This window comes from Macaca mulatta, chromosome X (genome assembly GCF_049350105.2).
Source record: "Macaca mulatta isolate MMU2019108-1 chromosome X, T2T-MMU8v2.0, whole genome shotgun sequence".
Classification (NCBI taxonomy): Eukaryota; Metazoa; Chordata; class Mammalia; order Primates; family Cercopithecidae; genus Macaca; species Macaca mulatta.
In genome coordinates, this window is record NC_133426.1 from 118049617 (window position 1) to 118071695 (window position 22079).

General features: G+C 39.3%; 1 protein-coding gene across 4 annotated transcripts in view; it reads right to left on the bottom strand.

The window, feature by feature from the left end:
- Positions 1-22079, bottom strand: part of DCX (doublecortin) — a 125027-nt gene that overhangs the window by 16662 nt on the left and 86286 nt on the right. For 2 of the 4 annotated variants that reach the window (XM_028841836.2, XM_028841837.2), the window contains exons 5-6: positions 20046-20168; positions 2133-2852 (exon numbers count right to left, since the gene is read on the bottom strand). In XM_028841836.2, coding sequence (XP_028697669.2) covers positions 2620-2852; positions 20046-20168 — 356 coding nt within the window. In that variant the 3' untranslated portion in view covers positions 2133-2619. Of the gene's footprint in view, positions 1-2132; positions 2853-20030; positions 20169-22079 lie in introns of those variants that run through there. The other 2 variants (XM_015128025.3, XM_002806358.4) reach the window with 2 other exon arrangements.

A 22079-nucleotide genomic window follows, 5' to 3' on the forward strand; every position in this document is an offset into this window, starting at 1 on the left:
AGGATGCACTGAGAGAATACAACATCACTCCTATGATATTCCTGCCCCAAATTCAGAATCTGAATCTAATCACAAGGAAACATCAGACAAGCCCAAATTGAAAGGCATTCTACCAAATAACTGGCCTGTACCCTTTATTTCTACAATATACTGTACTGAGAGATAGAGAGTCTCAGGGACTTTTCCAGATTAAAGAAGACTAAAGGGACATGAGAACTTGCAACATGTGATTCTAGATTGGATTTTGGACCAGAAAAAAAAAACATTATTAAAGCAATTGATAAAGTTTGAATATGGACTGTAGAGTATATAATAGTATTGTGCCAGTGTTAAATTTCCTAATTTTGATGATTGCGCTATGGTTATGAAAGAAAAAGTCCTTGTTCTTAGGAACTACATACTGACATATTGAGGGGTAAAGGGGCATAATGTTTGCCCATGATGTTAATCTCAAATGGTTCAGAAAAAATAACATGTACTATATGTATTTATTTGTGTATGTGTCTATATATATATATATACACACATATATATATATAGAGAGAGAGAGAGAGGGAGAACACTAAAAATAAGTAGATGAGGCAAAATATAAACAACTAGTGAATCCCTGTAAAGAGATACATAAGTTGTTTATTATTTTTGCAACTCTTCTGTAAGTTTGAAACGATATAAAAATAAAGAGCTTTAAAAATAGTGAGAATTATACCAAATTTAAATGTTTACTTTATTTAAAAGCTTGCTCTAGAAAATGATATAATGTATTACTTAACATTTGCTTGCTTAACTGTCTTTAAAAAGAGTAATTTTAAAAATAAAATGAAACACTGAAAATTCCACAGTTAAGAAAACAGTGAAGCTCTGACAATGCAGCCACCTGTGAGCTTGTTCTAGTCTTCAATGGTTAGAATTGAGTCAGTAAACAAACAAGCCATAAGTGCCTGCAAGCCCAGCCAGGAAAAATAGTTTAACAATGCAAACAACTCACCTTGGTGGGCTTATGGATGATGGGTCCTCAGCGTAAATGACCTGAACATGTCAGTTGAAAAACTCAATAACTCGAGTGTGCAGAACAAATGTCCAAGCTGCCTTCACACTTTAGGGAAGGTACCGATGGAAAGTGCTAGGGTAAATCATGCCTCCCAAAAGGAAGGTAGGAGCAGAAAGGCATATAGGAGGTGCTGTGTGGACAGTGGAACAACAGAAGTAGTCTGTTCCCATTTTGGCATGTCCATATTTACAAGCTTTGCTGCTCAGCAAAGAATAACTAAAAGCCAACTGTAAAAACTATTTTCATCCATCTCATAATCTCTAGGTAACACTGGTTACACAGAGTTCAGTAAATACTTCTTTGATGAAATGAAATAGCTCAACAGGACAATCAGAAAGTTCTGGAAGGTTCAATAGCAGAAGTTAAAGGGGCCATTAAAGCAAAGGAACAGACATTAGAAATTGTGGGGCAGGCAGTAGCCAGATTAGCCAGGAAATTAAAAGACTGATATAGAAAAAAGAAAATGAAAATGGATGACGGGCAGTGGTGTGCTGTTAACTGTTTAGCAACTGACTGTGAGAAAAAAACAACCTTGACTTATAGTATTTGTTAATGTCCATGGTGTACATATTCCCACCATGGCCAAATTCAAGTTACAAATATGATGTCACTCAATACAGAGTTGAGAAGCAATGTACACAATCAGCTCTCACCACCTCGTGTGAGCTGGCTACAGCATACCACTGGTGGTGATTTGGGTACCACTCTTATGGCTAGATATGTCACCCTGGTAAGTAACTTAACCTTTTGGCTCTCAATTTCCTCATCTGTAAAATGTCAAACCTCATAAGATTATTTAGAGAATCAAATAAAACTAATTTATCTCCATCTAAGGTGTCTTCCATCTCTGACCATCTCTGATTCTGTGATGCAGTTAGTCATATTGGTGGCTTTTTGCCTTTTACCATCTCACACCCAGTCTTGTGAGCAGGAAAAAGATTAGAGAAGGCTAGAGGAAGTTGCTCCACAGTATGGTATTCAGAGAATAAGTCACATCAACACTGCCTTAGGTATAAGAAATTCAAGGCAGTGACCATTGCATATTTTCTACACAGAGATTTTTGGGTGAGAATCTGCTTGGATAGTGGGGCTAGGGAATTTATGTGCTCTGTTATTTAATGATATATTTATTTGGAATAGTTTAAGGGGTATACATGGTGGCCAAGGCCAGTGCAATGTGTATATGTGTTCTCTTCCTACACTGCACCAGAATCTGCCTGGTGATAAAGGGTACATAGTGAAAGTAGGAGCTATTCATTTGTTGATGTCCAGTAAATCTAAATGGAGTAGGTAACTCAGTGCAACTTTTTGGGACTGCTATCTTTGTCATTTCCACTGACTGGTGCCTGGTGACATAAAGTGCCCTGAACACCCCCTTTGCTATGTCTCTGAATTGGGGAGACAAGTGCTCAACCCATGTCCCAAAGCAGGGTTTGGTTACCTCATTAGCTTTGGAGACCTTTTGGAAACCCTTTGGAAGAAGTGTTAGAATGTAGCAGGAAATAAATCAGGAACTGGAGGAATAAATAAAAATGACTAGAAGCTTGCTCCCTGCTTGGATTCCCAGAACTTCAAGTTAATGGAGCCAGATGAAGAAAATTTCTGGCCTTAATGTGCTTTTGAGTTGGAATGGAAGAGAAAACCTTCACCGAGCCATTCAGGAATCTCTGAGTGCAAAGAGGTTTAGTAAGGTATAAGAGACATAATACCTTGTGCTTCCGGAGGCTGCCAGGACTGGTGGGCGTAGAGATGGGAGACTGCTTAGACTTGGGGGTAGAGAGCTGGCTGCTGGAGGTTCCGTTTGCTAGCCCAAGGCAAGAGAAAAGGAAGGGATAAAAATCAACAGCATACAAAGGAGCAAGTTATCCTTCCCCTCTGAAGACACCAAGAACATTCAAACAAGGTACACAGACAACCAAGTGATGTGGTGAGTAGAACAAAGATGAAAAGAAACACACTCCTCAAAGGGGCAAGAACTGCAGTCCTCAGTTAATTGGATCCCTATGCAGTGCAAGGCCATCATCCTCCCACCCTTTCCTCCTCAGTGCTTCCCAATCACAGGGGTCTGTTTCTTTTCAAACATTTTTCGTATTCATTCCCAGGTTTCCCCTAACATCTCTGGGAGGTAGTCTGGGAAGGTACTATTTTGCTTTAATTTTATAGAGGACAAAAGTGAGGCACAGAGAGGTTATGTGCCTTACCTTAAAGAGGAAAAAATATGGGCAATTTGGACCAGTACACATTTCCTTTGGTGGCAGATGATGGGGTAGGCGAAAGACAGCCCTATTGTTAGTCTCTCCCACTCTCTTTTCCTGCTCATGCCCCACCATTGTGCCTTTCCTATCTCATTCTGCATGTGTGAAAGGAACAGGATGTAAGAAAGACAAAATAGACTAGTTAGGAAGAATGAAAGAGAAAGTGGAGGACAAACAGAAGGTGAAACATTAAAAGAAGCCTCAGGCAGCAGAATGGGCAGAGGAGAAAATCAAAAAAGAGAGAGTGACAAAGAGATCAGGAATGGAGGAGAAAAGAGACATGGAAGATGATAAGATATTAAAAGAGAAGGAGGAAGTTGAAACATGGTGAAAGACATAGAGACACATAAAGATCCAAAATGGTAGCCAGAGTCAGGGTTTACCCCCATTTGGCTCCAGCCAAGAAAATGTTGAAAATCAGAGAGTTTCTTTTTAAACATCTTTATATTCTATTGTGTTGTTAAATTGTTTTATATTCCCTTGCTAATGAACTTTTTAATATACAATCATGAAGAAAGAAATGTGGAATATTAGCTTTCAAAGTGGATTCTTGTTCAGACATTTCATACTAAAGTATTTTTTTTAAGTCTTAAGACCTACATTGTTAAACAGAGATATTCTAAAATGTGCTTTAAAAACAAAGGCAAATATCCTGAGGTTGTTTGGAGACTGGGGGATAGGAAGAGAGAGGGGGAGGGAGAAGGAGTGGGGTGGGGAGAGAGAGAATAAATAGAAAATTGAAAATTGAAAACATTAAGCAGAAAGATGGCCTGAGAGTATTCCTGTTAGTCCCATAGGTAAAGCTTAAACTGCTGTATCATGAATATTTCCTGAGGATATATTCCTTCTGCACCACTTATGGAAATATTTCCCTAGGTTCTGGAACATGCACATCAACTGTAGAGATGGAAGAGACATCAGTGTAGTGGTTGGTAAGTTTATTTAAGTGCAAGTGAGCTGAAAAATGGATACTTAAGCATTCACTGTCTGGCTTATATCCTCATTCATCTCTCACCCACTCATTGAGAAGCCCTCCTCCCTGTCGTTCTTTCATTTAGCCAGTAGCTATGGAGCACTACCTATGAGCCAAGCAAAGTGTTAGACATTGGGGTTTCAGAGAGGACTGTTACTTCCTGGGGGAGGCAGGCAAGAATTCAGTGAAATAAACGCTAAGACATAGCCTTGCATAGGGTATTACTGGAATCCAGATAATAGACTTTGAAATCTGGGGCCTGAAAGACAAACAAGAGAGAGCAACACCTGAGAAATCTTGAAAGATGAATCTGAAATAGGCAAATCAATAAAGACAGAGAGTAGATTAATAGTTTCCAGGGGTTGGAGGAAGGGCAGGAGATTGAAAGTCTGCTATTGGGTACAAGTTTTCTTTGGGGAAGGCAAAGATATTCTGACATTAAATAGTGATGTTGTTTGTACAACTCCATGGCCAAACTAAAACCCACTGAGTTGCATATGTTAAATTAGTAAATTATATGTTATGTAAATTGTATCTCAATAAAGCCCTTAAAAAACGATGAATCAGAGATAGAATCATTCTACCATAACAACACATAGGCAGAGAGGATAGGAAGGGTGTTCTAGGCATTAGAATTGCCAACATCCTTTCATGTTAACAACTCTCAATAATCTAGGCATTGAAGGAACACACTTCAAAATGTTAAGAGTCATCTACAACAAACTCATAGTTAACATCATACTGAATGGGCAAAAGCTGGAAGCATTCCCCTTGAAAACCAGCACAAGACAAGGATGTCCTCTCTCACCATTCCCTTTGTTGTTGTTATTGTTGTTGTTTTTTGAGACGGAGTCTGGCTCTATCACCAGGCTGGAGTGCAGTGGCACGATCTTGGCTCACTGCAACCTCCACCTCCCAGGTTCAAGTGATTCTCCTTCCTCAGCCTCCCAAATAGCTAGGACTACAGGCAGGTGCCACCATGCCCAGCTAATTTTTGTATTTTTAGTAGAGATGGGGTTTCACCATGTTGGCCAGGGTGATCTCAATCTGTTGACCTCATGATCCTCCTGCCTCAGCCTCCCAAAGTGCTGCGATTACAATCGTGAGCCACTTTGCCTGGTCCCTCTCTCACCACTCTTATTCAACATAGTATTGGAAATTCTGGCCAGAGCAATCAGTCAAGACAAATAAATAAAAGGCATCCAAATAGGAAGAGAGGAAGTCAAACCATCTCTATAGGTGACATGATTCTATATCTAGAAAACCCCATAGTATCTGCCCCAAAACTCCATGATCTGATAAACAATATCGGCAAAGTCTCAGGATACAAAATCAAGGCACAAACATCACTAGCCTTCCTACACACCAACAACAGCCAAGCTGAGAGCCAAATCAGGAATGCAATCCCATTCATATTTGTTAGAGACAGAATAAAATACCTAGGAATACAGCTAACTAAGGAGGTGAAAGATCTCTACAATGAGAATTACAAAACACTTCTCAAAGAAATCAGAGAAGACATAAACAAATGGGAAAACATTCTATGCTCATGGATAGTAAGAATCAATATCATTAAAATGGCCATACTGCCCAAAACAATGTACAGATTCAATGTTATTCCTATCAAACTACCAATGACATTCTTCACAGAACTAGGAAAAACTATTTTAAAATTCATATGGAACCAAAAAAATAGCCCAAATAACCAAGGCAACTATAAGCAAAAAGAACAAAGCTGGAGGCATCACATTACCTGACTAAACTATAACACAGGGCTACAGTAACCAAAACAGCACAGTACTGGTACAAAAACAGACACACAGACCAATGGAATAGAACAGAGAGCCTGGAAATAAGGCCACACACCTACAACCATCTGATCGTTGACAAAAATAAGCAATAGGGAAAGGGCTCCCTATTCAATAAATGGTGCTGGGATAACTGGCTAGCAATATGCAGAAGATTGAATCTGGGCCCTTTCCTTACACCATGTACAAAAATTAATTCAAGGTGGATCAAAGACTTAAATGAAAAACCCTGGAAGACAACCTAGGCAATACCATTCAGCACATAGGACTTGTCAAAGATTTAATAATAAAGATATCAAAAGCAATTTCAAAAAAAAAGCAAAAATTGACAAACAGGATCTAATTAAACTAAAGAGCTTCTGCACAGTGAAAGAAACTATCAACAGAGTGAACAGACAACCTACAGAATGGTAGAAAATACTTGCAAACTATGCATCTTACGAAGGTCTAATATCCATCATCTATAAGGAACTTAAGCAAATTTACAGGAAACAAACAAACAATCCCATTAAAAAGTGGGCAAAGGGCATGAACAGGCAGATACTTTTCACAAGAAGACATTCATGTAGCCAACAAGCATATGAAAACATGCTCCACATCACTAATCATTAGAGAAACTCAAATCAAAACCACAATGAGATACCATCTCACACCAGTCAGAATGGCTATTAATAAAAAGTTGGCCAGGCATGGTGGCTCATGCCTGTAATCCCAGCACTTTGGGAGGCTGAGGCAGGCTGATCACGAGGTCAGGAGTTCGAGACCATCCTGGCCAATGTGGTGAAACCCTGTCTCTACTAAAAATACAAAAATTAGCTGAGTGTGGTGGCATGTGCCTGTAATCCCAGCTACTTGGGAGGCTGAGGCAGGAGAATTGCTTGAACCAGGGAGGTGGAGGTTGCAGTGAGCTGAGATCATGATACTATACTCCAGTCTGGGTGACAGAGTGAGACTTGGTCTCAAAAAAAAAAAAAAAAAAAAAAAGTCAAAAAATAACATGCTGGCAAGGTTGTAGAGAAAAGGGAATGCTTATGCACTGATAGTGGGAATGTAAATTACTTCAACCATTTTGAAAAGCAGTGTGGTGATTCCTCAAAGAACTTAAAACAGAATTACCATTTGACCCAGCAATCTTATTATTGGGTATACACCCCAAGGAATATAAATCATTCTACCATAACAACACATGCATGTGTATAATCATTGCAGTACTATTCACAATAGCAAAGACATGGAATCAACCTAAATTCCCATCAATGATAGACTGGATAATGAAAATGTGGTGCATATATACCACAGAAAACTATGCAGCCATGAAAAAGAACAAGATTATGTACTTTGCAGTACCATGGATGAAGCTGGAGGCCATTATCCTTAGCAAACTAACACAGGAACAGAAAACCAAATATCTAATTTCATACTTGTAAGTGGGAGCTAAATGATGAGAACACATGGACACAAAGAGGGGAACAACAGTCAATGAGGCCTAGTTGAGGGTAGAGGGTGGAAGGAGGGAGAGGATCAGAAAAGCTACCTATTAGGTACTATGCTTATTACCTGGTTAACAAAATAATCTCCACACCAAACTCCCATGACATGCAGTTTACCTATATAACATACCTGCACACGTATCCCTGAACCTAAAAAAAAAGTTAAAAAAAATTGCACCAGCAGGAACAAAGACACGAATGTGTGAGAGAATACATTATGATAACAGAAGTGCAAGTAACTCATAATGGCTGAAGCACAGGGTGCCAGCAGGGAGTTTCAGGAGATGAGGCTGGAGACAGAGGATAAGGGTCAGCCCCTGGCAGCCTTTTTGTGTAGCCTATTAAGAAGTTTGCATTTGGTTTCTGAAGGAGAGTCACAGAAGAATTTTAAGCTGAAAGTGATATCAAATTTGCATTTTAAAGCTCCAGCTACTGTGGTTGGTTAAGACAGAGGGCAGAGTGGGAAGGGATAGGGTAGAAGCAAAGAGGTTGGTTAGAAGACATTGCACTAATCCAGGTAAGGGGTGATGATGGTTCACTAAGGCCACGGGGGAGGGAGAGAATGAATACCATGGTAGATAGGGACCTAGAGGCCAGATAAGCATAGAGTATTGTGTTTACATACCATATAAACCACTCAAAGAACACGACCTGTGCCAAACAGCACCAAGAATGTGGGCACTAGACTTTGTCAAGGCACTAGGCTTTTTTGTGAATAACAAATGCACTTTGGAAAAGGCAAGAGGCTGTGGAGTCAAAAAGCAGTGAATTACTCTTTGTCAGAAATGAAGGAGTTAATAGTTGAAAGAGTTAATGGACCACCTATAGTGCCTGAGGGCTTCCCCAGCAGACCTGACCCATAGCACTCAAGGTAAGAAGCAATCTTGGAGACCTATATGAGCTGACACAATAGAACTCTTCCAAAAGAGCTGCGACCTCAGCCATAAAGTCTGACAGTAGTGGGCAACCCCATTAAGTTCTCCTCTGGCATTTTTTTTTACATGATTGCTATATACTTCACAGATTCTAGTGTCCCAGTATTTGTTAGCCAAGCTATAAAGGGATGGTTGCTACACCATCAATATTAGAACTCTCTTTTTTACCTACACACTTATCTAGCTGAAAATGAGTCCACTGGTCTTGCCAAAGTGTGGAAAATTGTTAAGCACAAGCATGTGTCCATGTGAGTCAGTTTCTATTCATTGGTTACAGAACTGAATGCATACGCTCTTCAGCAACTTCCAGGTCTTTTGTCAGTATCCTCTGAAACATTTTCACTCAGTAACTTTAGGGGCAGTACATAAGTACATATTCCATATATGCCTCTCTATATATTCTCTGCATATGTGTACATTTATGTATGTTCCCAATTCTCCGCCCATTCCTCTCCCTTTTAAAATTAAGAATTAATCTTAAGCTGTCTATAAATAAAGGACTTAATTTTGTCATCAACATTCAACAAGCATTTTGGAAATCAGCTTTTAATAATTTAACTACCATTCACTGCATTGTTGTAAAAATACAGACACTTTCTCAGACGTTCCCAGAGTTCCCTGATAGAACGAAATCCAAAAGTGGACATAGAGAAATTAAGTAATGTAGACTTGCACAGTTAAATGTAGATTCATTACAAGCTGAAGGAGGCCCTACATTTACAGACTAGATAAAATGTATCCAAAGGCACACTTTGTCTATGGATTCTGTGGGACAAAAATCTGGAAAGGTGCCATTTGACATGGATTCTAGAGCCAGTTCACATAAATGTCAAGTAAAAGAGGCAGCAGGAAATAATACAAATAGGGTCTGATGAACTTTGTGTGCTTGGATTGGTAAATCCATGTAGGTCCACATTTCATTTTAAGAGTGGCTGGAAATGGCATCACTGTTTGATATTCCTCATTTTCCTTTATTCTTCTTTACTAACCATCCTTAGCTCTTGTCTTTGAGCTTCCATTTCTAAGTGGGAATTAGGAAATGCCTTGGTGGATCTTCTCCATCTTTAACTTGTCTCTCTTTCTCATTTCCCTTCTCAGAACCACAGCATTGTCTCACTGTTCTGACCTTTTATTTATACATGATCCAAATTCTCTCATCTCTTTCAACTCTTGTATAGTCCATTTTTCCCCTTGGCAACAAGGGGCATCAAAAACTTTTCTATCTCCTAGGCCACCTTTTCAATCTTATCAACAAAAATAGGATAAAAATTACTCTTTATTGAGTGTCTGTGATGGGTCAGGCACTCTTCTTTCTTTCTTTCTTTCTTTCTTTCTTTCTTTCTTTCTTTCTCTCTCTCTCTCTCTCTCTCTCTCTCTCTCTCTCTCTCTCTCTCTCATACACACACACACACACACACACACACACACACACACACACACACACACATATGTTCCAGCTAGGGGTAGCAAATACAGGATCTGAATGTAAGTTTCTTTGATTCCAAAGCCTATATGGCTTTTTTGTTTTTGCTAACATAGGCTCTTAAAAAACAAAACAAAACAAACAAACAAACAAAAAACCTAATTGCTTCTGAAATTCCTTCCTATGAGGAGGGTGAAAGTTGTGGCCGAGAAAAGAGAAAGTAATGAAAAAAGACAGACACCAGAGCTGACACCCATCTTCGGGGCTTCTATCCTATTCGGTCTGGTTTAGATTTAGAAAGTGGTTAGCAAGAGCTTTCTTTCATTCACCGAACCAGTTGGGTATCATACACAGTGTCATGAAACAATAGCAGACAGAGCATTTAGCATGACACGTAACTACCCTCATGTTACAAAGTTCTCCGGGAAGATAGTATCTATGCCCTGTCTGTCAACCCTCTCAGTTGGTGCCCTTCAGCTACGCAGCACAATTGCCAAGCTTGGTCCTGCAGTCTTGGTTCACTGGCTCCTCTGAATGATTATGCCTGTTCTTGTCTTTGTACTCATCTTTAGCTCCTTGGCTCTGTCTGCTTTTCCTGTCAGAATGGAACAGCACAAGGCCAAACAGGATAGTTGGTAAGGAAACTAGGCTGACTTATCTAGATTTACGGAGATTTAAATATATAGGGAAAAATGGGTTCCTGGGGGATGAGTAATAAGGCCTGTATGTGTGGATCGAGTAGGGAGAGGTTAGTTCCCAAAGAAAAATGAGAAAGTCTAGTTTTTGGTGTGAGTTTTTGGCCAAGGACAAAGTGGGGTCACCAGCCAGGCAGAGTTGATGCTAAACTCCCAAACTGCGGATTCCCTTGTCTGGAGGCTGGACCGATTCCTGGAAACTTGGAGGCAACTGAGTACAAGTTGGGCATAAGAGGCCCCAGGTGTAGCAATTATAGAGTTGCCTGGACAGCAAGTTACATGAGTCATTATACTTCCTGGGCTCAAGTTTACATGACCAGAATGGTACAGAAAATAAAGGGACAGCTTGGCATCTACGTTTCTCCCAACCTTTGACCACAGACCAAACCAAGTTAATGCCCATTCACTTAGCCCTGGCTTTTCCTTCCATCCTAAGCCCAACATTTGAGCCCAACTCAAAATCAAGCCTCATGGTTTTTATTTGATGTCATTTTGAAATATTCCTCATTTAAAACAACCCCAGTTTATCAAAAGAGCTATGATAATAATTTCAGAGCCCCTTTTATAATTTCAACTGTTTTTCTGCAGTTATTTTCAGAGCATTTTACCATACATGAACTCAAATTATTCTCCTGATAGCTCTAAGAGATGGTGGCCAGGTATTACTAGTCTCCTTTTAATTAACAAGGATATGGGGGTTCAGAGAGGGTATGACTTGCGTAAATGGTATACACTCTGCCCCTCCTCAATGGATGGTGGCTTCGGGACTTGCTCACAGATTCTATTTCAAAATTTCCTTAAAGTTAGCACATCACATACCTCCCACTGTGAACTTCTAGCAATTCATTTTCTGTCTTGTGTTCTGTAACTCCCTGATGCCTTGCAGAGGGAGATCTCAACACACAATTCTGCCACTTCCTCATTTTTCTCATACTGAGATGCTCTAAGCTTTTATTCATTCCAGTCCAAAGATACCTTGTTTTCTCCTTACAAATACAGGGAGTTTTTCCTGGAAGGCCATCCAAGTGGATCCAAGGTGGTTTCAACTTACTTCAGAAGAAGGCCAAGAGACAGACCCTTTGGTTTTCACACATACATTCCAAAAAGCCCTTGGGCAGGGTGTGTGGACTGCTTTGGCTAATTGTTTCTGCTCAATGGAAAAGCCTTTGTCCTTCTCCCTAGACCCATCCATTAGGGAAGCAAGAACTGAGAGCCTGGGAATAGTTCTTCAATGATTTGATCATAGGGTTTGCTCTCAAGCCAAATTCAATTGTAGGTTGTGAGACACTGTAACTTCAGAAGATGGAATTTGAATTTTAAATCTATTTCCTACGGAATCTTGGACAGCATGAAGTTATGAATCCTTTAAATAAGGGGGAGAAGTAAGAGTCTTCCTTGTTACAAAACAAATGTATATACCCAATCCTGCAATATTTTGACACAGATGAGTTTCCCTCAAGAAGAGGACATCTGTAGGGGGGCTGATGGAAGTGCCAGAATTGTTTTCTCAGGGTTGACAATGCTGTCAACATTTATTTCCTACTGAGAAACAGAACATGTTTCTGGTGGAGCTAGCCTGTTGTCAATGCTGACTGCTGGTTTTCCTGGTGCAGGGACTAGGACAAACTGCATTGTTCTTAATTTGTAAAAAGAACGCAGACTTTGGAATCAGCCAAAGTTTTAAATCCTGGCTTAGCCATTTCCTAGATTTGTGATCCTGGGGCTAACTTAACCTCTCTGAGTCTCAGTTTCCCCATCTGTAATATTTGAATAATAATATCTCAATTGTTGCTGTTTTGATGACTACATGGCAGACTATACACAAAGTGCTTAGCCAAGTATCTGCCACATAGAAAAGGGTTCAATAAATTGTACTTTCTATCAATATTACTACCACCACTACTAGCATTGAGTAAGTATTCAATTCATAGGCACTGAGTTAGGAAATCCTATTCCACAAGAGATGAGATATCAGTCTATGTAGGCTGAGGGCTAATTCTTTGGCTAGTTGGTCAAGTATCAGATAACTGAAGCTTTCCTTAGGTGAAGCCTACTATTTCTGTTTTATGTTTGTTTGTTTTGCTTCTTTTTTTTTTTCTTTTTGCATTTTACTGCTGTGCTCCCCAAAGCAAAATGATTGGCCCTATCCTGTTCTCTCTTTTTACCCTCTCAGCATTATTACGGCAGGGGAAGGTGTGTTGGTCAATGAACAGTGTGGAGCCACTAAAAATTTTGGAGCAGGGAAGTAGCACAATGAAAATGGTGTTTTAGGATGAGAAATGTGGTGGCACCACACCACATGGATAAGTGGACAGAGATTTGAAGCAGAAATATTGCTAAGAAGTCTGTGAAATAATCAAGAAAGACATCAGGTCATAAGAGAAAGGAAGGGACTGCTGCGCGCGTCACATGGAGATGGTTCACATGTCCAACAATGATAACAATAGCACACAGTGGGTATGCAGGATTAATGAATGGGAAGTCAAAATAGCACCAGGGTGTTGAACCTGGGAAGGATGATAATTGTATTGTCAGACAAAGAGATGGGAGGTGGAAATGCTTTTGATTTTTAGATAGCTTGTATTTGTCACATATAAGCCATATACACAGGATTGTTTAGTAGGCATTATGGGTCTGACATCCAGAAGGAAGATTGGGGCTGGAGAGGTAGATTTAAGAGCCTCCTCCCTGTACCCTGATAAGCCATATTCATCACCACCTCTGCCCCTTTGTTCATTTTTCCCCGCCAGCCAGAAGTATCCATCTCCTTATCAATTTATATATAACCCTCCTTCAAGTTCCAGTTCTCCCAGGAATTTCTCTCTTAGCACTCTAGTCCCTAATGAGCTCTCTCCCATGAACTCCAATAGTTCCAATAATACTTACTACCAGTATCTATTATGCATTTTGCATTTAAATAAGTTATTACCATTAACATGGCATTAATGGTTCAGTGGTTAAAATTGTGGACTGTGCAGTCAGATTGCTTGGGTTTAAATCCAGTTCTATCATCTTACTAGCTGTGTGATCTTGGGCAGGTCACTAAACTTTTGTATGCCTCAGTTTCTTCATCTGCAAAATGGGGATAATAGTAATTGCCTCACAAGGTTGTTGTAAAGATTAAATTAGTTAATACATGTAAAGCGATTAGAACAGTTGCCTGACACATAATAGGAGCTATATAAGTATTTGTAAATATATTTTTAAAATTTACATGTATACTGGTTACCCAAATAAATCATAAATTTCTTAGTCGCAGGGAATTCATCTTAACATCCTTTTTCTTCATAGCACCTAGCACTACTAAATACTTTACAGGAGTACTTTGCTCATTCAGTTGTGTGTAAACACAAGTCCCAAGCCAAGGCTGGCTGATAGGACTCCTGTTGTAGGGAGATATCACCATATACCATGCACTATGGGGTGCTCACTGGCACCCAACATACTGCTTGCTCCAATTATTTTCTAAGCAGGTTTTAGAAAAAATCCGATTGGGGGAGGAACCAGGGAAGTTTTTCTCTTCCCACAGCTCTGTCAAGGACACCACTTCCCTTTGAAGTTGCCAGTAGGGGAGCTAGGGGAGCTGAAGGAATGTCTAAGCTGTCTTGTTTCAGTGCTCTGTAGCACTGAAAGGCACCTAATTACTTGTGGGACATTGCTCAAAGCAGCACAAAGAAAATGACGCAGATACCAACCCACCCCTTGCCTTTCCACCTCCCTAGCCTGGAGATGGGAGAAGGGTAAAGGAAGCCAAGAAGCAGGGACCATCTAACATAGACCTTTGCATTCACCAGACAGGACATCCCATATACTACTGTATGTCAGTGGGACACTGCAAATAATGCTTGCTGGGAAGTCAGGAGAGCGGCGTTCTGGCTCTTGGGTGCTAAGTAGTGTGTGATATTGGGAAGATCCCAAGATCCTAAACTTTGTGTCTTAGTTCCCCAATCTAAAAAAAAAAAAAAGAAAAGAAAAGAAAAAAGAGAGATAATTATCCATTTCCAACTTAATTCATAGTACAATTATGAGGAACAACTGAGGTAATAGATTTGGAAATATTTTGCAAAGTGCATAGCATCTAATTCATGTAAAAAGACCATTATCATGAATCTCTCTTAGCTAGAGAAGAAAGGTATTCTTGTGCCGTTTAAAACAGTAGCCAATAGTCACATGACTGTTGAACATTTGAAGTGTGGCTAGTCAGAACTGAGATATGTTGTAAGTGTAAAATACAACTCAATTTCAAAGAATGTATAATTTCTTACATTAATTATATGTTAATAATATATTGAATGTATCATTAAATGAAACGTAAAACTTAATTTTGCCCATTTTTTAACTTTTTAAGATGTGGCTACTAGAAAATGTAAAATCATATACATGATTTACATTTATGACTCACATTCTATTTCTGTTGAGCAGAGCTGGTCTAGACAGTCACTTTCAGGAAGGTCAGAATGGCCAAGTCCCTCTATCTTAGGCAACCCAAAGCAGCCTACTAGGTTCAGAAAAGAAGGATCCTGGGATACAGGTCTCTCATGAACCCTGCTGTTTTGTGTCCCTTGACCTCCCCTTCTAAAGGCTGTATATTTTGTTAGAGAAGGCTTTCTTTCTTATGAGTTTGGGAACGGGAAAGATCGGACTTTCAGAAATAGGTGCACATGAGTTGGGGGAAGGGGAATGGAGAACATTGGATTGCTACAACAATGACTTACTGTTGAAGAATAGCAAACTAATTATCACATTACAATTCTCTCAGCCTACCAGGGTGGGTAATTAGCTTCCTTCGGGGCTCCTTAAAAAAAAGAAAGAAAGAGAAAGATTCCTTCCCAGCAACTAGCTATTTTGTCCTTTTAATTCAATTCAATTCAATTGGGGACAAAGTTACATAAAGGAAAAATTAACACATTAATGGCTGAAATGGAAACAGAGAGAGACATGTCTTTCTTTAGTTCTGAAGCCAGGCTTACCTTTGCTCATCAAAATGGCAAGTCCCGGGTTAATCAAAGTGTGGAACTGCATAAGCTTTTTTCAAATATCCCATAGAAGCCTCCTGGGCTCAGATTTTATCTTTTTACCACAGTTCCATGGCCTGATTTAAAGACAGACATAGCTAATATGATTTGGATTCTAAGAGTGCATCAGTTCTGCCCAGTGAAAATGAGCTCCTTACAGAAATATTATATGGACAACCAAATCCTTACTTAACTTGAGTTTAGGGCTTAGCAACAGACATTCCATTTGGGGCAAACTCAATATTGGCAGAAATGAGGATTGAACTTGAAGGGAATAAAGTAGAAGGATTTGATTTATTCATGGGGCAGAACAGGAAAGGGACAACTTAAGGTCTAAAGACTAAGGAATAAAGAATCAAATTATAGCACAAATTACGGACGAATTAGCATCAATTTACTAAACCTCAAGTCAGAACGAACCTAGCTATTAATCAGACCATTAATTAGACCCCATAGATATACATATAGATATCTAGCAAACTTGTTCAAACCAGAATCAAACCTATATATTTTCCAATGAAGTAGAACATCAAAACATTCCTTAAACTGAACCTGAACCCAGCCAATGTTTCATTTGGTTAGAATTCCTGCTAAAGAGGAACACTTTTGGTCTTTCTTTTGTCTTCAAAGGAAGACAATCTTCCATTGGTCTATCTTACATAACCTTTTGTTACTCGGGTTGAATGAAGGTTTATAAATCCATTCACAAGTTCCACATCCAAGACTGATTAACACAGGATGGAAACAGGGTGGTACTACCATGTCCTAGAAACGAACAAAGCCTGTTTGCCCCACCTAACACTATTATCATTTGGTTAAGCGTATTTTAACCTGTATATGTCCCTGGCTAACAGCTAAAAAAATCTTGACATTTTATGAAACAATTGTTCCTTTTTAAATCTCAAATGTCAGTAAGGAGAAATTTATGCCAACTGAAAAGTATGCATTACCTATAGCTTATCATTCTGGTTATCTGCTTTTGTTTCTGTGGGAGCTATTTTACAACTCTGTAAATTGTAAATAACTGATAACAATCGAAAATTATCCTTATCTATAGAGATTCAAATTCTGAATTATCTAACGATGATATCACATCTCAGAGAAGGCAAAAATCTTGCTCAAACCACAAAGCCAGGAAGTGGCGTAGCTGGGACTTCTTAGAGAGTCATCTTCCTCTCCTCCTTCATATCTTACCCATCTCCACTTCCCAGCTTGGAATGGTCCTGAGTGAGGTGGAAGTGGAGAGGGGAAAATGGGTATAGCAAATCCAAACCTTAGCTAAGGTACTGTTTTGCCTGAGATCAACTTTGCCCTTACGGAATGTTCACTGAATGGATGCCTTGGACTAGGCTCTGAACAAACTCCCATGAAATGGGCTTGGTTATGTTACAACGCTTCAGGGTTGGAATCATGAGGAGGCTCTAGATACATTATCTGAGATGAGCGCAAACATTCTGGCAATTGCCATAAAGATTGTCTAGACTAGGGTTTGACTTCATTTATGTTCATGAACATCAGAATATAAATGAATATTCCAATTCTTTAAACTGAGAACACAATGTTAGATTGGTGGTAGGAAACAGAGGTTATTTGTAATTCTGATATCTGTCAAGCAAATTCCCCTCATACACCCAAATTAGTTACTCTGTTTATCATGTGGGTTGGAATAAATCCTCGTTTCTTTTTTTTTTCTTCCTTTCTTTTTTTTTTTTTTTTTTTAGTGAAGGAGTTATGAAAAAGCAAGAACAGATCTTGCCTGCCAAAGCCTGGGTTGGGGTCTATTATGTAATAACTCCCTTCAATTTGACAAATATTCATTGAATTCTAATGTATTCCTGTTATATCTCTGCTACCTTAGAGTCAGTGAGGTGCATATTTTGTAGAAGGGAAATTCTGTAGGTGGCATTCTGGAGATCAGTGATTTGACATATATTTAAACTGTGTAGTTATAGGTAGTTGTGTTCACCTGTGCTGGGTAACCAATTGGATGCAGTCTGCAAAGAGAATCTATTTACTTCAAGCTGACACCACCTGAGAATTTCTAACTGATGGGTTATATGGTGGTTTAAAAACAGATCTACAAATTCTTCAACACTCTTTCCTTTAATAAACAGAGTCTGGTTCCTCTCTCTTTGAATATAGGTTGGACTTAGTGACTGCTTCCAATGAATATGATAAAGGAGAAGTGACAGTGCTGGCTATGGAGACTAGATCACAAAAGGTAATACATCTTGTCTTTATTCGTTCTCTTGGATCACAAACTAAGGTGGGAGATCTTGCCAACAACCATATTGTAAGTGGATTCTACAGCCCCAGTTGAGCCTTCAGATGACTGCAGCTCCTACCATTATTTTAATGATATCCACATGAGAGACTCTGAGCAAGAACCACCTAGATAAAACACTCTAGAATTTCTTGCCCACCAGAACTGTGAGATAAAAAAAAATGGCTTTTTTAAGCCACTAAGTTTTGGGGTAATGAATTTGTTTCACAGCAAGATACAAGTAATACAGGTTAGAAATCCCAGAAATAGCTACTGCTGTTTCTAAGAAATGATTAGTTAAGCAATTATTGCCAGACTTTATTAATCTTGATCAAGTGTTTTAAAGTGTATTTTTTGCAAGTCTCTGCTTAAAAACTGTCCAACTTTATTGTCAGCCCAAGTGTTAAAACCTAGGTCTTTGTAGTTTTAACAATATGAATTTGCTTAGATATAGATTTATGTGCTCTTCTGTACATTTGAACAAGATAGCATCAAGGCACATGTATTTTTTATTTCTCCAGCAAACATTATCTAAATGCTTGATTGGTCTCTAGCACCATGTTGGGTAAAATAGGTACTGTTGTGCATCTATTTATTCACAAATATTACTGGAGCATCTACTAGGGGCCAGGCACTGTGCTCTGCACTGGTGATATGAAAATGAACCTACCACATTACCTTTGAGGGGCTCAGCATTTAATTGGGGAAGTAGACAGGTAAACACATACTTTACAACACAGTGTGGTGAATATTACCCCAAAGATATGAATGGCATGCTATGGTATTGCAGACACTGGAACAATTATCTCTATGTGAGGTCTTGAAGGATGAATAGGAGCTTTCAAGCAAAAAAGGCTGATGGGTTAGAGGAATGGCATTCCAGGTATGGGGGAATAGGGAGTGCAAAGACATGGAAGTACTAAAAGCCTGGGCTGCCTTTTCATACCTCAATTTCCTCAACCCAAGAATAAAAAAATGACTGGTGATATGCATGCTCCTGGCAGCGTGAGGCAGGCAGTACAGGCTATTCATCTTGGCACAAGCATTTCAAAGCCATCAGGCTGCTCATGATGCCCCAAACTGAAGGGGCTTTTTGTTTTCCCAATGCTCTCAGACTGCAAGAATTCTCATGATAAACTCTGAGCCTTGGGATGACAAATGTATGTCTTTTGGAACATATAATTTCCTTAGTGTGAAGAACCTCAAATCGTGCATAAACCTAAGCTTCTGAACTTGGACTTCTGAGGCCTTTTATTGTTTATATTTGTATAAAAGAATGGAAGACATTGCCTCTTAGGTCAATGTCACTCAAACTGTGGGTCCAAGACAAGATAGGGTTCACATCAGAATGCAAATCAACATACTGCTGTCTTCATCAATAAAATCAGGCTCTGAAAAAAAGTCAGCTGAGCTAAATGGTTTGCTTAATGGCATAGTTTATTTACATTTGACACAAGCTCCTAATCTTGTCACAGACTGACTGGTAACAAATAGTTCATGGGTTGGCAGTGATCAATAGAGCACATGTTTTAGATAACTCACTATCCACTATATAAAATCTTCTATGGCAAATCTCTCTGTTTTCTGGTCTATGCTTTAATTTCCTATTGTGAGGTTTATACAATTTATGTTGTCTCCCTATATATATGGCATATATATATAGTGTACTTGTTTCCCTTTTTGTTTTGGCTTCTAATTACTTCAGAGTCAAATTTGAAGCTCAAGTGAGTCAACCATGTTGACACTTTGGGGTATTGTTTTTTATATTCTTTTTCTTGATTCTGATTTTTAGTTTCAGGTTTATGGTTAACTTGATTATTCAATTGAATATGTTTTTGCCACATGATGTTGAAGATGATGAAAATGATGACAACCATGACAGTAAGCATTACAGCAAGCATAGACAATGGGCCAGGTTTCTGGTTTGCATCCATTTGAGTGGAGTAATGGTTGTAGCTGTGCCTCCATGACTCCAAACAAGTTTGACTGTTTTAGTCCCTGAATTGACAGAATAGGGTTTCATGGAGACACAGTAGTGCTCATGAGGAACTGATTCCTCTGCATGCAGACAATATTGTCCTCCATAAATGAAATCAGCGTGCACAGTTAGGAAAAGAGCACTCACCGTCTTGGTCGTTACCTGAGTCAGCTGGAGACTTGCTTCGGCGCATAGGACCAGGGCTCTTGGCTGAACTCTTCTGAGGTGTTGGGGATGCCTTTGGGCCAGCTGTGGCTGATGGGTTTCCCTTCATGACTCGGCATTCTGGGGCCAAAGGACACAAACAGCTTAGTAGAGGGTAAAACAGGCTCAGCATGTTATCAGCCTCTGGAAACCGGAATAACCCCCACAGGCCAAAGGACCTAAATGGGTCAGGACTACAATGTGGTCCTTATTATTAGTAGGAGCCATGGTTCTGGGGAGGGAGGCATTAGGGAAACCTTCAAAAGCCACCTGGGCTAAACTAGGTGTTTAAGCCCCTGAATTATGAAAACAAGGGCAAGAGTCCAAAAACAGGTCAAGTAGGCAATTAAATAGTCAACTCAATCATTTATGGACAAGCTAGCTATGTCTCAGAATAGCACCTATTGATATAATGTTTAATTAATTTCCCTGAACTAGAGATTAACAGCTCAGAAGTTATAGCTACACAGATGAAACATCCATTGAGTAATCTGAAGGAGAGGTAGAGAGCTACCACTTACTGTCTATTACATGCCACATGTTGTAATAGTCACATGATGGATATCATGTCACTTTATATAAATAAGCACTATGACCACCACCATCTTGCATTTATCGAGTTCTTTTCGATTTCCCATGTATATTATTACAATCCCTTATGGGGGGTTAATGAATAAATGGGCCAGCAGTGACTCTGCCACTCAAAACTTAAGAAAGATTGCTGGTGTATGGGAGAGTCTGCCAAACGTTTTGTATTTGCCCTAGCCTCAGTCTGACACCTTTAGAACACCCTTTCTATGCAGCACTCAGCATCCCCTTCTATGGTCATTTTGGGCACTAATAGTGCTAACTTATTAGAAGGATTATTATACTCATTTTGCTGATGAAAGTACAAAAAACTTAACCCCCTTGCCTAGGGCCACAAAACAAGAAATTAGTAAAGCAAGGAATAAAAGTCAAGTCTCCTGAGTTTCAGTTTGGTGCTCTTTCTGCTACAGTTTTTCCAACCTTGTGCTGTGATGCAAAAAAGGGGAATCAAACAGCAGAGTAGAGGATATAGTCTTTCCTTTAAACACTTTCTTGTTGCCTCTTACTTAAAGGTGCATTGAAATATAAATTAAACAGAAAGATTAGAGGGGCTTTTGTGGTAAATTGAATATTTTAGGAAACTGAGTTAAGCAGAAAGCCCCTTTTTGTTTGTTTCACTTCTTGTTTTGTTTGGTGTCCTTTAGTGATCACTGTCCAGAGCTGAAGATACAGAAGGTATAGGAAATTGGACATAACCTGGGGTTTGTTTAGCTTTTCTATAGTCATTGCCTCTTCCTAAAGGGAACACAGCAGAAATGCCACCTCTTATGGGGTTCTTGTCACTTGAGTTGTTTATGAAGTCTATGTTAGCAAAATTCCCTTTGATTTTTTTTCACACTTTGCTTCTCCTAAATGGGAAATATGCTCTGAATGTGTCTTTCCATCAGCATCACATTCTACCCTTATTGCTGCGTGAGCTAATTAACCTTTAATGTATACCTGGAGCTTGGTCTCAAACCAAGGGAGATGGGAAGACGATTAGCTCCTTCTTATTATTAACAATCCTGAATCACAAGGCAGACGAATGGGGCAGCAAGTCTGGTGGTATGAAAAGGGTTTGACACTAAGAATACTGTGGAAAAATCTCTCTAAATTGGAACCATAATCATGAGCTAAGTAGCTGGAGGATGTTGAATGGGAAAAAAAAAGGATATGTATAATATCCAAGTTCTGACTGAAAATATTCCTTCCTGTGGTCTGATTGTGCCTGTTATCCCATGTGACACGATATATGATTCAAGAAATATAGTCACTATAGGGGCAGACAGTGAGTTTTATTGAGTTTGGAGCCTGGGACTCTGGGACGTCCAGTCAGTCTTTCAGTCTTACATGGGTCACGACCCATGTATCCAAATATACAGGAGAAAGACTAACATTATAAGCCCTTGAAGGATCAGGCATGGA